The sequence below is a fragment of the Xiphophorus maculatus genome, chromosome 14 (genome assembly GCF_002775205.1).
Source record: "Xiphophorus maculatus strain JP 163 A chromosome 14, X_maculatus-5.0-male, whole genome shotgun sequence".
NCBI classification, from domain to species: domain Eukaryota; kingdom Metazoa; phylum Chordata; class Actinopteri; order Cyprinodontiformes; family Poeciliidae; genus Xiphophorus; species Xiphophorus maculatus.
Window position 1 is genome coordinate 747,841 of NC_036456.1, and position 16,810 is coordinate 764,650.

Sequence of the window (16,810 nt, forward strand, 5' to 3'; positions counted from 1 at the left end):
CCAACACTGAACCTGGCATGGCTCTTAACCTCAAGTTGCCTACTGATCTGGGTATCAGTGAATGGATGTGTGCATGTTGTGAAAGTGATTGGCTGCAGTGTAAAACACACTGAGTGGTTGGTATGACTAGGAAATTTAGCTTATTTGCTTATTTTCCAAGTCAAATAAACTTGTTTTATTCTGTTTGTAGAATTCCTTCTCCAGTGTGTTTCACATGGAACATGAGGAGCTGAGGGAAGTCCTAGATACTCCCAAAAGGTAAGAGGATCCCCTTAGCTGCAGGCTGTCCCAGATTGGTTCTGCTCTTCTCTCCACCATTTATTACAACTAACAATTCCTTAATTTTGCAACCTACGCTTTTCCCTCTCCCTCAGAGGCCATTTGATGATATTTGTCTGATAGACACTTTCATAAAGTTTCATTATTATCATACGGAGGGAAATGTATCTTCTTGACATAATATTGAAATCAAAACGAGAAGCATGGAGCAAAACCAGTCTCAGTAATCACAAATGTACCGAACAAGAGTCACAAATGGACAGAACAACATTTTTACTTGTTGCTTCAGCCAATCATATGAACAGACCCCGCGTTGGGGTAACTTAGCCAATCACATTAACCCATTCCAACAGCACTGTAGCCATGTGGAAGTACAGACATTTTAGACCTCAATAGTGCTTCTGGCAGCAGCAGAGGAGCGGTAAGTGAAATATCTACCATAACATATTTAGCTACTTACAGTATATCTTGATATGATTATGATGCGGAAACATTGGCGATTGGGTAACATTTTAGACTTCAACAGAGGAAGCAGTCGTTTCCCATTAATCAAGAGTCCAGACACTCTGGACAAAGCAAATAGCGTTGGACAAGGGACTGGTTTTTACCAGGCTAGTGTGACTATAGTGATTGCGTGAAATGGACTGTTTTCCTGGAATGATGGTAGTGACTGTGGTAAGAGTTTGCCGTACCACCTGAAAAATACGGTAGCAATTCTTCAGTAGAACCAGCTATTCCATCTAGCTTCATCTTCCAAAACTGCAGATAAATTGCTCATATCGTCGGTGAAATCCTCATAACTTCTTCCATCCATCCATTTACTTTACACCCTTGTCCCCAGTGGGGTTGGGAGGGGTGCTGGTGCCTGTCTCCAGCGAGACATTTCGGGGGAGAGGCGGGGTCACCCTGGACATGTCACCAGTCTGTCGCAGGGCAACACTGAGACTGACAGGAAAAACAACCATGCTCACACACCTAAGGAGAATTTAGAAAAAAACAATTACCCTAACAGTCATGCTTTTGGACTGTGGGAGGAAGCCCGGAGAGAACCCACCATGCACAGGGAGAACATGCAAACTCCATGCAGAAAGACCCCAGGCTGGGACTCAAACCCAGGACCTTTTTGCTGCAAGGCAACAGTGCTACCAACTGCACCACTGTGCAGCCATCACAACTTTTTCCACTTCTATGTATTCAGCCTTAGTTGACTTGCCCTGATTACGCCACCAGATGGCCCTGGGTGTTTGACCTATTTACTACAGAGGACAACAGCAACACTCTGCATTTATAGTATTCTGTGAGAAATATTTATTATTAAAAGCTTTTGTGTTCACAGAATGAAAGCACAGTAGTTCAACTTGTTAAATTATGTAAATGGTTTTATCGTGTCAGTGACACTTTAAATGTCGTAACTCATATTAATTCAAATTCTTCAGCGTTATTGTAGATGGTGATGGTTGTTGACAGGAAAGATCTCTTGCAGCAGTCTGTATTACAGTTATTCTGAAGAAGCTTCTGACTGAAGGCACTCTGTTTTCCCAAGACAGTTTTGTGAAGAGCATGGTCAGGGTTGTCCATAATTTTCTTGCTTTTATGAAGAATCCTTCTTTGCATCATCATCTGCAGAGGTTCCACAATCGTACCCAGAACAGAACCAGAACAGAACCAGCCTTCTTCATCAGGCTGATGAGCCCTTTGAGGTCCCTGGTTCTGATGCTGCTGCCCTAACAGATCATGGCAGAAGAGATGAAGCTCTCAACAACAGACTGATAGAAGATCTGCAGTATCTTGCTGCAAGACTTGACGGTTCTTAGGCTGTGTTCACACTGCAGCCTGAAGTGACCCAATTCAGATTTTTTTGGCGTTATGCGACCTGTATCCAATCTTTTTATGACAGTCTTGACATGTTTCAAAATATATATACACAGGTCAGATTCTTTTCAAATGCAACCCATTTGGGTATCTGACACGTATTTGATTCAATGTGACCCAGCATCCATTAATCTGACCTGAACGTCACTGATACTCGGCAAATATCTCTATTCGTCCTGATACGCCCAAGCAGGAATAAAAACAACAATCATGACGGACTATAATGAGGATCAGTGCTGCTCTGGTCTACAGTAACTATGCTGTATCACATGCTTCAACTTCCTGAATTTCTGAGACTTTCTCCAATGTCCTCCAGACATGTAGTGGTTATTGTTTTAAAATGTATGATTTGTGCATACCTGAATCAGAATGTTGAGTTTCATGAATGATTCCTTGTTGGCAGCCACATTTAAAGAAGCTTTTTTTTTATTATTATTTGAAACCCATGAGTCTTATAGATTGGCCTGAAAATTTTTTCTGTATGACAACATTGAGCAAGAGAAGGTTTCTTCTTCCATATCACCTGCTCAGGCAGAGTAGGTGAAAGAAAGTAGAGAAGATTTTGCAATATAATATAAATGTGGATTAAAAAAGGCATTCAAATATATGAGAAAGTGAAAACTATTTCCATGAGTGTAAACATTTAAAATGTGGTGTATGGATGTTTTCCACCTTCTGGATGTTATTTGTGGGTACAAGAACAGGGAAAGAGAAAATAATAGTTGTGGAAAACATTCTGAGAATAGCTGAATGAGACAAAAACCAGATGTCCTTTTTTGCCCTGTTGTCCTTTAGATATCCTTCTCTTTATCAACCAGCTTCCAGTGCAGTTTCTCCTAACCTAATAACTTCTGTGAATGTCATTATGTGTTTGTGCTGGATTTCCTCTTGGCAAGATCAAATCCAGCAAAATTGAACATCTCCAACAGGGCCAACTTGGAAGGGGAGGGGTCCTGCAGGATGTTAGCTTTAACCGGCTCCAACCACAGGAGGCTTTTTATAGTGGCATTAACCAAGCCCTGCGGCTTCCCAGTGACCCACCATCTGTTTCTCCAAAGCAGGAAGTTCAGTCAAGCAAAACCAATGTTTATCCGACTCGCAAGAATCACAGACGGAGCATTTCAAGTAGAAAAAGTTGAACAATTACATTGCCGTGGATACAGAGCTGGATTGTGCTTCTATACAGAAATCTATAGTTGTACCGTCACAGTTTTTGGGTGATGGCAGTAGTGAGGCCTTATTTAATTGAACAGGGAGGAGAGAGAAAAAATGTGAATTGAGTGAGCGAGCAAAGAAACTAAATGCATGTGTGACAGCTTCCTTTACCCGTCCCGTCATGCTCATGGTTAGATTTTATGCCATTTACTGAAATGAGTGGTCAACAAAACACAAACAGCGCAGTGAGCTTCCCTACTGGTCCACTAGTCACTCTGTGTACATAGCAGAGCGCTGAACAGACTGTGTAATTTACAAATATTTATTACAGCGAGTTTTGACAAAAAAAAAAGTGTGACGTGATTGTATAGAGGTTTTGATGATACATCTTTAAAATGGCTCCAATTTGGTCTTTCTTTTATAAATTAAATAAATTAGAAAAATAAATACAGACATCAGTCAAAATTAATTATTAAATTACTTAACAGCACCCTCTGGTGGTTCACAGAAAATAAAGTTGGCCACGTCATGTTGTCATGGAAACAACTAACAAACAGACTGGCAACCAAACTGGCAAACATAAATTACTGACATTTAATGTAACATAATTACCTGAAATGAGTGGTCAACAAAACACCATCAGCGCAGTGAGCTTCCATACTGGTCCACTAGTCACTCTGTGTGCTGTAACAAAACTCCAAGTTAGCCTTTGAACATAACCACCAATACTACTCAGAAGAGAACTGGATTTGATGGCTTACTACTGGGTTATGTTCCATGGAGGAGAGGAGGCGGCAGACTCATCAGGACGGTCAAAAACTCACAACCACACTGGGAGTTCCACAGTGTTTGTCCTTTAATAAACACACTCTTCACCAACCTTACAAAGCCTGGTTGAACAGCTGCTACATTATTAAACATGGAAAAACAAGCAGAGTTCAAACAACCTGTAATGTTACTACTGTTAGGGAGATAAAATATACACTGCTCAAAAAAATAAAGGGAACACTTAAACAACACAATATAACTCAAAGTAAATCAAACTTCTGTGAAATCAAACTGTCCACTTAGGAAGCAACACTGATTGACAATCAATTTCACCTGCTGTTGTGCAAATGGAACTTTGTACAGAACAAAGTATTCAATGAGAATATTTCTTTCATTCAGATCTAGGATGTGTTATTTGAGTGTTCCCTTTATTTTTTTGAGCAGTGTACATGCCCATGTCAGTCCATGCATCACCCTGTAGCATGTTTCTCCCATGCTCTCTGCAAAGAAGTAGTGGCACATTCTTGTGGCATCACTAGCAGTAACAATTACGGTTATTATAAGTTGACATATATTATCACACATTTACATATCAAGCTGCAGCATAGGCAAAAACAGTGCAGTTATTTTTCAATAAACACAGTTAAGATAAAAGTAATATTGCCAAACTTACCACCAAAGTGTTCAGAGTAGAATTCAATTCAGAAGCCAGTTTGCAAACAAGCCAGCAGCAAAGTGGCTGTTTGGTTGGGACAAACCTCTAGTGTAAAAGGGGGAGGTGGACCACTCCACTACTTGTAGTGATTTGTAGATGTTTTTATGTCAACACATTATGCACAAACAGGCACACTGTAAAAAGAAGTTAGTTGAACCAACTTAACTGAATTGCTTCAATTGGGAAGTAATTTAATTAAGTACATTCAACTTAATTTATTCAGTACAAGCAACTCGAGTTTTGTCTATCCAACTCAATTTACTAAGTTCATCCAACTCAATACATTATGATCATCTTACTCAGTGTATTAAGTTATTTAACCAAATTCATTAAGTGTGTTTAAAATGCCAAATTTAAGTCAGTCTTACTGAAATCATTTAGGTTACTTCAAATAAGGAAGGAAACTAATAAATGATCTTTTTTACCAGGGTTTTTTGGCTCAGGCTATCTTTATTTAAGAGAAGTTAGACAGGAAAGTGGGTTACGACAGAGAGGGAAGACATGAAGCAAAGATCATCAGGCTGGAATTGAACCTGCGACGGCCACGTTGAGGACTAAGGTCTCCTCATGGGGGTTGTGCTCTATCCTTCCATCACCACAGCAGGTACAGGATCTGTCCCTGGTGAAGCTTGAGTCATGACATCAGACGTAGGATACAAACACAGCACTGAACTTAATTGTTTCAAATACACTTTTGAGAGTGCACATTAGGAAGTGTACTCTAAAAATACTCTTTTTAGAGAATACTTAATTATTAATTTTATCCAACTTCATGAAGTTGGATAAACTCTTTTTGTTTTTCAATGTACAGGATCTTTGAAAAACTAAAATAACATGTTAAAACATACATTTAAAATTTAAATTCCAGCTGTATTTTAAGTACAATGTGAGTGATAATGTACTTTCGGATAGTTTAAGTTTGGAATAACTTAAAAGTTTTAGTTGATTTTAGAATTTAGTCAAAGAGATTTGAATTATTTATTAGACAAATGTAAATGTTTTGAGTAAGAGTGATTGGTCATGTTAAACACACTTAATGAATCAAGTTAAAAAAATTCTAATAAATTGAGTTGGATAAACATAATGCTAAGCAGTTGGATGTTCATCCAATTTAGTTGGACGAGAGTTGGTCAGACTTAGATTACAAAACCGGCATTGAACTCAATTGTTTCAAGTAAAGTCAAAGTAAAAAGTTCTTTTAGGTTAGTTAAGTTAATTTAAGTTAGTTAGATTTGTAACTTTTAAGTTAATGGAACACAAAAAAGTAAGTTGTCATCACTAAACCAAATGAATTAAGTGAGATTAATTTAAATACGTACATAAGATGAACAACAGTCAAAAACACTTTTTATTAGAAAGAAATCACAACCCACTGTCTTCAGCAGTTCTTTGTGTAGTACTTGATTTAAAATGTGATAAACCCTAGCCAATATTAAAATGTTCTCAACCAGAGTTCAGAGAGGAGGATAAGGGATGTGACAAACAGCATACATTGATTCAACATTGATCACATATTGATCAGGCAATGGTATTTCAATCATTTGAATTTGACCAGAAAACAACATTTATCGTCGTTTCATCGTTAATCGTCGACCTTCACCAAAAATCAACCTTTTTGACCATTATTCAACATTGAGTTTTCATCCCTGCTATCTGGGGAGGACAATTATAGCAAATGGTGGAATTTTGTGGAAATTTTCCTGGTCCTCACTTTTTTGCAGTTGTTCTGAACTCAGTTAGTTAGCACCAAAACTTTAGTGAATGCAAAGTCCTAATATGGGTACATATATGGATGTCTGTGGGCACACTAATGAACACTTTATTTCTACTCATGAATGCTCTATTTGTGTTTTTGTTTTCCATCTTGCAATACACACTCCCAAAACTATTTCTATTTGACACGTTAATAATCTCCCCATTTGTGGCGTGGCATTATGTCTAAGACTTAAAGGCTTACAGATGTGACAGACAGCTTGGCTCTCAGAAAAGGACTCAGGTGTTGCCCTTAAGCTGCAGTTCCTCCACCTACCATCCAGATGTTTAATTCTTCATCGTTGCTTAGAACAAGCAGATGTTTTGGTGGAATTGGTCTGGTCTGCTTACAGATGGCCTTAATCAGATTTTATCCACGTTTTGGACTCATGATCCAGTCAGAAGTCCACACTTAGCCAGATCCAACTAATCCAGGCATGTGTGCAACATGGCAACTTGTCATTTTCCTAGATACTTCATCTGATGGCCAAAAATTGTCGTTTTATCATGTAATGTCAATTACGTTATAGTAATTGACATTACAATTAGTAATTGTTATTTTACTATTATAATTATATATTTTACTATATTGCAATTAGTAAAATATAATTTTGAAAACATGTAAAGTTATACGATGTGATTGTAGTTCAGTTTCCTGATAATACAGAAATGCTATTGGCTGTACAACTCCCTCGATAAGAAAATACTGCAGCACATTTTATTTCATGTGGTTAGTGTTTTTTGCATGTGATGGATAAATGAACAAAGCAAGCTTTTCACAGTGAAATGAACTAAATAAAAGGGATATTTGGCTACCAAGTGTCTGTACCCTGATAAGCTCTAAAGGTATCAACGCGCACACAGGTTGTTTTGCCGCCTGTCGTGGCAGAGTGGACTGCTCTCTGAAGCACATGACATCTTGTGCAAAGGGTCAATAATTTGTTCTTCTGTTCATATGTTGTTCCTCTCACTTTAAACCGACTGAATGTTTAGACTTAATGGCGAGCTGGGGACAGCAAGGGGCTGATGTGTTCAGGATCAGTAGATAAAAATAAGTTCCTAGTGAAATAGGCACATACGGGTAAATTAAATATATTTCAAAATGTCTCTTATAAATGTCTCTCAGCCATAAACTAAATCCACATTCTGTGATCTGTCCAAATACAGACATAACCATTTGTGAAGATGACCTTATCAGTTTATAATGCTTGGTTTGGTCTATTTGAATGTAACTAAAGGTATTTGCTATATTGTGTGTTTTCTTCCTCAGAGACTGTGATGTCAGTCAGATAAACTACATGTACGCTCAGTATGTTAGAAACACCATGCAACCTCTCAACATCATCGATGTCACCAAGGACCAGCGCTTCCCTTGGACAGTCTGTGCCTCACACTTCCTCACTTTTCTTTACTTCATTTTTTTCCCAGTCCTATTAAGTAATCCCCTTTGTTATTTAACAGTGTGAAAGCCCTGATCACTCCAGCAGTCGGATAAAAAGTTTGCTCTGCACTCCAATCAGAAATGGCAAGAAAGACAAAGTCATAGGTACGGACCATGTTGCTTTCTTTGTTTACGGGCCCAAATTTCACCGTCTTGGGATTGAATCTGGTAGACAAGGTTCTGCAAGACAAGGGATTTTTTAAATAAATGCTACAGATAAGCTGTAGCATTTAGCAATATTATAGATTCAGACGTGCGCTACGTACAAGATGTTTTGACACACACAATCTTTTTTTTTCTCCACAATTTTGTTAATGGTAAAGAGGGTTCAATAATAAAAATTTCAGAAATTATTCTTTTCTTTTTTTACTTCAAGGAAAATCTTAAGGTAGGCAGAGCAGGTGCAGCCGTACAGCTGCAGGCGCTGCTGCCCTCCAATAATATCCTGCAGGCGTCTGCGCAGTTCTGAATAGAATAGAATAGAATAGAAGTACTTTATTCATCCCAGCAGGGAAATTACTTCACAGTTACAGCATAGAGACAAGACAAGAGACAAGACACAATAACAATGTCTGGGTGTTTAGTCTGGAGTTTGGCTGTAGTAGAGCTGATGACGTCACAGGCCACCGCTGCATCAGCTGATGGAGGAATGTAAACAGCGATCAAAATGGCGGAAGTAAACTCCCTCGGTAAATAACACGGCCGCATTCCCACAGCCAGAAGTTCAATATCCGGGCTACAAATCTGTTCCTTCACGTTAACATGACCAGGATTACACCACCTCTCACTCACATAAGTGCAATCCCGCCACCCTTCTTCTTCCGACTCTTGGAAAAGTCCCTGTCCCCCGCACCAAGGAAAATCCAGGAACCTCCACGCTGTATTCTGGAATAAGCAAGTGTAGCCAGGTTTCCGCAAAGCAGAAGATACTGCACTCCCAGTACTCCTTCTGGGTCCTAACCAGTGTCGTGAGTTCGTCTGTCCAATTTCCCAAAGACCTCACGTTCCCCACAATAATCGCCGGTAACGCTGGCCTGCGCCGTCTCCTCTTCTACCTCCGTTTAACTCCAGACCCACAGCCCCGTTGTCTCCTCTGTAACTCCTCCGGGACCACAGGCCCGTCTCCGGGCAGCAGCAGAGGCCCACACAGCGCAATCAGCCGTTCACGCGAGCAAACAATGCCGCTACTCCGCTGGGCGAGGTTCTCCGCAACCAAGAGTATAAAAAGTAGCAGATGAACACGGAGAACATCGACAGAACCACATCCAGCCATTGTGGAAAGCCCAACTGATGATCCATGGGTTCTTCAAGCACGGATCATTAATCGGTTACAGCAAATATACACAGACAAACACACGATGGGAGCTGCGTCTGCAGGCAGCCAGCTGCGCCAGCGCCATCTTGAAGAAACTTTAACTATAGAAAAGAATGTCATGCATAAAGCTATTTATTTTAAATGTTTTTTGTAATTTACTTTTAAACAAAAATCTAAATATAATCAAATGTTATTAATTCAATGTAAAAACATTAAATTAAATAATTGCGTTGGCAGTGCTCCCTAACGACAATGGTTATTTTTAGAACTTGCTCCGCGGGCGACTGACAAGGTCCCCTCGGGCGACCGGGTGCCCGCGGGCACCGTGTTGGTGACCCCTGCTCTAGAGCAATAAACTCTACTGCACCCATTGACTTTTAAAGTCTCATGACTGAAACATGTCCAGGGTTTTCATAGTAGTGGCAGTGTAATGTTAGTGGGGATGATTTGTTACATTTCTATGTAATAACCAAATTGAACAATTTATGTTTTGTGTGTCTGGGTGCACGCGTGTGGGCGGGTGTGTGTGTGTGTGTGTGTGTGTGTGTGTGTGTGTGTGTGTGTGTGTGTGTGTGTGTGCGTGTGTGTGTGTGTGTGTGTGCGTGTGTGTGTGTGTGTGTGTACGTGCTTGTAGGGGTGTGCCAGTTGGTGAACAAAACGGACGAAGCGTCAAGCACCGTCAAGACCTTCAACAGAAACGATGAGCAGTTCCTGGAAGCGTTTGCCATCTTCTGTGGCCTTGGCATTCAGAACACACAGATGTATGAGACTGTGGAAAGAGCCATGGCCAAACAGGAGGTCACTCTGGAGGTCAGCTTTGTTTACTTTCTCAGATCTGGAAGAAGAACACACTGGACCCCGCCTAGTTCAGTGTTCAAAGAATTTTTGTGAAAAGTGTGGAAGTTATGTGCGGAACATTTGCAGATTTTTTTTGTAGAGCATATCTCAAATATTTGAAAGAAAATGGGAAGCTGAATGACACAGTATTGGCTAACATTAAGGCACCCAATCCAGGCATTCATTTTCTTTGGCACTGATTGGCTGTACCCCCAAGAATGGAGATAAATAAGTAGTATCAGTAATATCGGACCAATTTCCGATATCAATATTGGATTGTGACATTTTACAGTAACCTATTAAACACAGCACACAGGTCAGGGAGAAAGTTCTGAAGAATTTAAAGCAGAGTTAGCTTTTACAACAATATTGCAACATTTGAACATGTTACATCTTGTCTACAAAATATTTTCTTTGTTTGGAACCCAAAGGGGGAATGGGCTGTCTGAAAGTGGGTTTAAGATCAGGGAGTCTTCATACTTGGAATAGAATGACTTTAGGTTCTCTTTATTTTCATGTTGAGTCAGAAATTACCTGTTTCTTTGGTAACACTTTATTTGACTGGTTGTGAATAAGACTGTCATGACACTGTCATAAACATGACAACACCTGTCATGAACATGAGTAAGTCTTCATGAATATTTATGACTGTTATCATAAAGTGTCATTTGGTAAATCATGACACTTTTAATAAACAGTTGACATTATTCAAAATGTCTTTGTTATGACAACTTGACATTAACCAAGAAATCATGATCTGACATAAATCTGTTATAAAAGTATTACTGATTAAACTTTAAAAATGATGTACCTTTATGTGGTAATATTTTATTTCTTTGCCATTTTGTTTAGTTTTAAATTTCTTAATTTAATTGATCTGAAGTTTTACAGCAAGATGTCTACAAAGCACTTATGAACTTTGCATTTGAAACATTACATAAGGCTGTTTTAAGTAGTGCAATACACCATTGCACTACTTAAATGTGCAATGGTGCACATTTAAGTAGTGCACCATTGCACACTTAAATGTGTGCAATGGTGCACACATTTAAGTGTGCAGTTCGTGCACTGCCTGTTCGTGCAGTGCACGAACAGGCATGTAAGTGTGTTGGTGAAGAAGAAATCTTCCATCTTGTGGGGCCAACCTAACCCAAGTTATAACGGCCAGACCTCCTGCTTAAAAAGAAGCCAATACATTTAGGAATGTCTCTTGTTCTTATAATGTTAACTATGAGCAATTCAAGCCAATGCTACCTTGCTGTAAGTTAATGTTAGCTAAAGTTATTAAACTCCATTACTGTAAAGTTAGCCCTTAATCTTAAACATATTTTAAAGACAGGCAAATAGGTTTTTTCCCTCCAATTTTAATCTAACAAATTTAAAGCTAATATGATTAACACTGATCACAACCATTTCAAGAACAGCTACAATTTCTGAGCATTTCCAGACACTTTCAAAGAGCTGCTCCTAGGAAATGAAGACAAGAAGAATATCTCCCTGTTGTCAGAGTGTTACAGGAAGGCTATAATGAAGGAGATAGCTGACTTTTGAAAAAAACTATTTTCTTAAGTTAAAGAATAAGTAGTTCTGTTTTAGTTTTTCAATTAGTATTTCAGAGTTACAATATACTGAATAGAAGTTAAACCCTCTGAAAAACAAGTTATCCTTTGTTTTATTCCAATGTACAAAGGGTTCGTTCTACAGCTATGATGGTAGTTATAAGTAGTTCAGTGTTTTCAACTTCACTTGAGGTAAGACTTAATATCAATGATTCTGTTAGCGTAGCATTTGACACTGATTACACTGAATAACATCTTTATAATTGTTGCTACTGGTTTCACTTTACTTGAGGTAAGAGTTAGTAGTAATGACTCTGTAATAACACTTAATGACATCTTCATAACTGGTGCTACTTGTTCCACTTGATGTAAAAAGAATTATTAACGCCTGTTATTAAATAATTTCACAGTGTAATAAAGCTTAATGAAATCTTTATTTTTGGTCGTACTTGTTTTGCTTTATTTCAAGTAGGGGGAGATATTACTTACAGTTCTGTCACTGTTTTGTTTGACAGTGTAATCTTAACACTTAATGACATTATTGTGACTACTATTATTACATATTTATGACATATGATGATTCTAGGTTAATGTCAAGTTGTCATAAAGACATTTTGAATAATGTCAACTTTGAATTAAAAGTGTCATGATTTACCAAATGACACTTTATGACAACAATCATAAATATTCATGAAGACTTACTCATGTTCATGACAGTGTCATGACAGTCTTATTCACAACCTGTCAAATAAAGTGTTACCGTTTCTTTTAATTATTGTTCCACTATACACTGTGTGCACAATTGTTAGGCAAGTTTCAGTCTGGATCATATCATCATTTGGGTGCATATTTTCCAACTCCAAGCTGTTTAAACCTGAACCTTGTTGAATATGAACACATCAGCTGATGTGTATTTGTTTAATAAGGGGGGTGGGGCTAAGAAGATCAACACTCTATATCAAGATGGGTATAATTATTAGGCAGCTTCTTTTCCTCAGGCAAAATGAGCCAAAAAAGAGATTTAAGAAACTCTAAAAAGTATTTCAGAGGGAAGCAGCACTTTTGAAATTACTAAGATACTGGGGCGTGATCACACAACCATCAAACGTTTTATTGCAAGTAGCTAACAGGGTTGCAAGAAACGTGTTGAGAAAAAAAGACGTTAATTAACTGCCAGAGATTTGAAAAGAATCAAACGTGAAGCTACATTATCTTCCAGTGCGGTCATTTTCCAGAACTGCAACCTACCTGCAGTGCCCAGAAGTACAAGATGTTCAGAGACTTGGCCAAGATAAGGAACGCTTAAACCCGACCGCCATCGAACAAGACACATTAGTTGGAACATGAAGACTGGGCCAAGACAGATCTGAAGACAGATTTTTCAAAGGTTTTATGGACTCATGAGATGAGAGTGACTCCTGACGGACCAGATGGATGGACCTGTGGCTGGATCAGTAATAGGCACAGAGCTCCACTTCACATCAGACACTAGCAAGGTGGAGGCAGGGCGCTGGTATTATTAAAGATGAGCTAGTTGGACCTTTTCTGGTTGAAGTTGGACTCAAAATCAAGTCCTAAACCTACAGCCAGTTTTTAGAAGACACTTTCTTCAAGTTGTGGTACAGAAAAAAGTCTGCATCTTTCAAGAAGACCATGATTTTTATGCAGGACAATGCTCCATCGCATGCATCAAAGTACTATGAAAGGCCTTAAAGATGAAAAAATAATGAAGTGGTCCCCTTCCTCACCAGACCTAAACCCCATTGACAACCTGTGGGCCTTTCTTAAACAGGAGATTTATGGTGAAGGAAAACAGTTCACATCTCTGATCAGTGTCTGGGAGGCTGTGGCTGCTGCTGCACAAAAAGTTGATCGTCAACAGATCAAGAAACTGACAGACTCCATGAATGGAAGGCTTCTAAGTGTTATGGAAAAGAAGGCTGACTATAAAGGTCACTGATTTATTTTTTAAATGTCAGAAATGTTTATTTGTCAATTTTGAGTTGTATGTTTATAATTCTCACTTTAACAGATGACAAACAAATGAGATGAGAAAAGTTTCAGTTTAAATTCAGTTGCATAGTAATTCTGCGCATACAAAAATATTGCATTAAGAAAGCCAAAATCTAATTTTTACTTTCTTTAATATTCAGGTTCGAGAGGTAATTAACATTGTGGATTGACCGAGAGCGCTGTAGTTGTTGCACAATAAAATTATTCCTCAAAGTTAAAGTTGTGCACTCAGTGTATAACAGTATCTTACAATAAATGGCTTCTCAGAATAATTAAACCACTGGCAGAAATGAGACCAATTTACAATTATGGCGCAAAGACGGTCAAAGTGGTTGAAGTACAGTGGGTATGGAAAGTATTCAGACCCCTTGAAATTTTTCACTCTTCGTTTCATTGCAGCCGTTTGCTAGAATCAAAAACGTTCATATTGTTTCTAATGTATGTACACTCAGCATCCCATCTTAACAGAAAAAAAAGAAATGTAGAATTTCTTGCAAATTTATTTAAAAAGAAAAACTGAAGGATCAAATGGGCATAAGTATTCAGACCCTTTGCTCAGTAGTGATTAGAAGCACGCTCTTTCACGCCTGGATTTGTGGATCCTCTGCCATTCTTCCTGTTTTGATTTTAGGAAGTGGCTGTAATGAAACAGTGAAAACTTTAAATGGGTTTGAATACTTTCCATACCCACTGTATTTCCATATATGCAGCATGTGCTGCCACATGCTGCTGAATTTGATTTGTCTGTGCCCTCCAGGTTTTATCATATCATGCCTCTGCCACTGAGGAGGAAACCCGGGAACTTCAGGTAACTGCTGTAAATTAACATTTCAAACTATGCATGTATGATACAAGCATCAATATGAAACTGGAGGCACAGTGACACGCAAAGAAGGGGTTTCTAAAGGTCACAAAGAGCTGACTTTGTGTTTGATGACAGTCATGAAATGTAACACAACTGAATCAGCACAAAGACTCCAATAAAAACAACTCAAAATGGCTTCTTTCTGTTCATATTCACAATTGGAATAGCAGGAGAAGTTATTTAGCACTGTTGTGAACATTTAGCTGCCTTGATAACTGATGACGTGTGATACTGACGTAGTCACCAAAGACCCAGAAACTCTATTTCAGGATTTACAGGCCATAATCAGCATGCTAACTATGGCCTGTATAAAACAAACTCAACAAGAATGATAAGTCAGTATGAGATTCTCACTATGTGATCATGTTAAATATGAGATACAATTTCTTTTATATTTCTCAGATCGCATGTTGTTGCTTTTAATCTTTATTACTGTACAGCATTTTTGAGTGTCTTGAAAAGTGCTTTATAAATAAAATGTACTGTATTATTCAGAAAATACCACACTCATACAAACAGATTTCCAATTAATTACGTACATTACAAATTGATCTCAGCTGTCAAACAATGCAGTCACATTCAGTTGATTTTTTTCAAATTGGTTGAAAAGTTTTCTATCAAAGGAAACCCAGCAGATTGCATGAGGTCTTTGGCTTGCAGCATTCACTCCTCCTGGACGAACACAGACAGTGGAAAGGAAAACTCCTCCATAAAAATTAGGAAATCTCCAGCAGAAACAAAACCTGAATCAGGTTCTGCCGTGACGGTCTGGGCCAGGGGTCTTCAACCTGCGGCTGCGGAGCCGCGTGTGGCTCTGTGGACCGTCTTCAACGACACACCCCAGAGGAAAATGTGTCCGAATGATATAGTTTTATTAAAAATGACCAATTTACCAGAAGAAATGTATCAAGACAATGTAATATTTGCGGCTCTAAATGAGTATATTATCCAGACTGAGGTCAAGAATGACTCTCTATGTTGTAACGGTTGCAGAGCCCTGGCCTAGAGGTTTGAGAAGACACAGAAATAAAACATAGCAACACTGATCCAGGAGTACTTTCTATTTTAAAGGAAAGTTAAAAGTTAATGGCAGTAGTAGCAGCTTAAGTAGGAGAGAAACACAGCTAAACAGATCAGCTCTGAACCTGTTTTAAAGGCTTATAGGATGAAAAAGATCAGATACAGTTTGACACAGTAAAAGCTTAGCCAATGACTTTGTCTTGTTAAACACTGGAAGACAGTATGGAGGACCAAAACTGACATAGTTCAAAATAAAAGCAGAAATATATAATTTTCTCATTTTCATAAAGAAATGTATGTCTTGAAAATAAAATATATATTTTTTATTTGCCTTTCCTTATGCAAGAGTTTGTTCTTTTTACATTGAATCATCTCCTTTTTTCACTTTTCTTTTGCATTTCTGCCTCATTGTGCAAACGAGGAAGGTGGTGTCAAGGCTGTCCAGCAGTTTATCGATGAGCTGAAGCTTAACAACTGCATTAGAAAATAGTGTTATAACTCCTGATTTTATTATTTTTCGTGTGGACGCTCAGACAGAAGGTGTTTCAGAGTCTAATGGACTTAGAGATTCACTGTCAGGATTTTCATAGTTTGGACAAAGCAGCCACTGAAGTTGGCTTCTGATTGAAGCTTCAGGAGTCCTCCACAGCTACCAGCTGAGGTGCATCAATGATGTGAAGGTTTTTCTGTAGATTATAAGGAAACTGCAATAATCAGAGGCAACTCTATGGAGCATCGAAGAATGAGTTGTTTTGTTGAGCTTGGAGAATGAGAAGAATAACAAGCCTTGCAGATCTGCGTCGGAGACCGTCTCACCAGCACCCTGACATCCACAGACGCACATTCAACACGCTGCTGTCCATCCGGCCATGCTGCTAAAGTGAGCAGTGTGCGGCCATATCTGTCTGGTTTATATTGTATTTTATGGTTGCCTATACAGTCATGAAGACATGGAAAATAGTTGCACCAGACATTAAAATGAAGAAACTTGAAGAAAACTAGGTTGGTATACTTTTTTTTAATGACTGTATGTTTAATACTTACAAAACAAGTATTTATTAGGTTTGTACCTTTAAATTTACTCTGAAATATTCCAGTTTTGTATGTCTGTTAATGATAAAAAATGTTTGTATGCATATAAAGTAAATATGCCTGTGTTAATTTAAATAGTTCTTTGTGGGTGTATAACTTGTCCACACTAGTATGTCTGTGATTTTTG

At 38.5% G+C, this 16,810-nt stretch overlaps 1 protein-coding gene across 3 annotated transcripts in view; it reads left to right on the forward strand.

Annotated features, from left to right (window-relative positions):
* pde5a (phosphodiesterase 5A) overlaps positions 1-16,810 on the forward strand; it is a 129,632-nt gene that overhangs the window by 72,686 nt on the left and 40,136 nt on the right. For all 3 annotated transcript variants that reach the window (XM_023346291.1, XM_023346290.1, XM_023346293.1), the window contains exons 8-12: positions 191-258; positions 7,812-7,920; positions 8,003-8,087; positions 9,932-10,107; positions 14,464-14,514. In XM_023346291.1, coding sequence (XP_023202059.1) covers positions 191-258; positions 7,812-7,920; positions 8,003-8,087; positions 9,932-10,107; positions 14,464-14,514 — 489 coding nt within the window. The remainder of the gene's footprint in view (positions 1-190; positions 259-7,811; positions 7,921-8,002; positions 8,088-9,931; positions 10,108-14,463; positions 14,515-16,810) is intronic.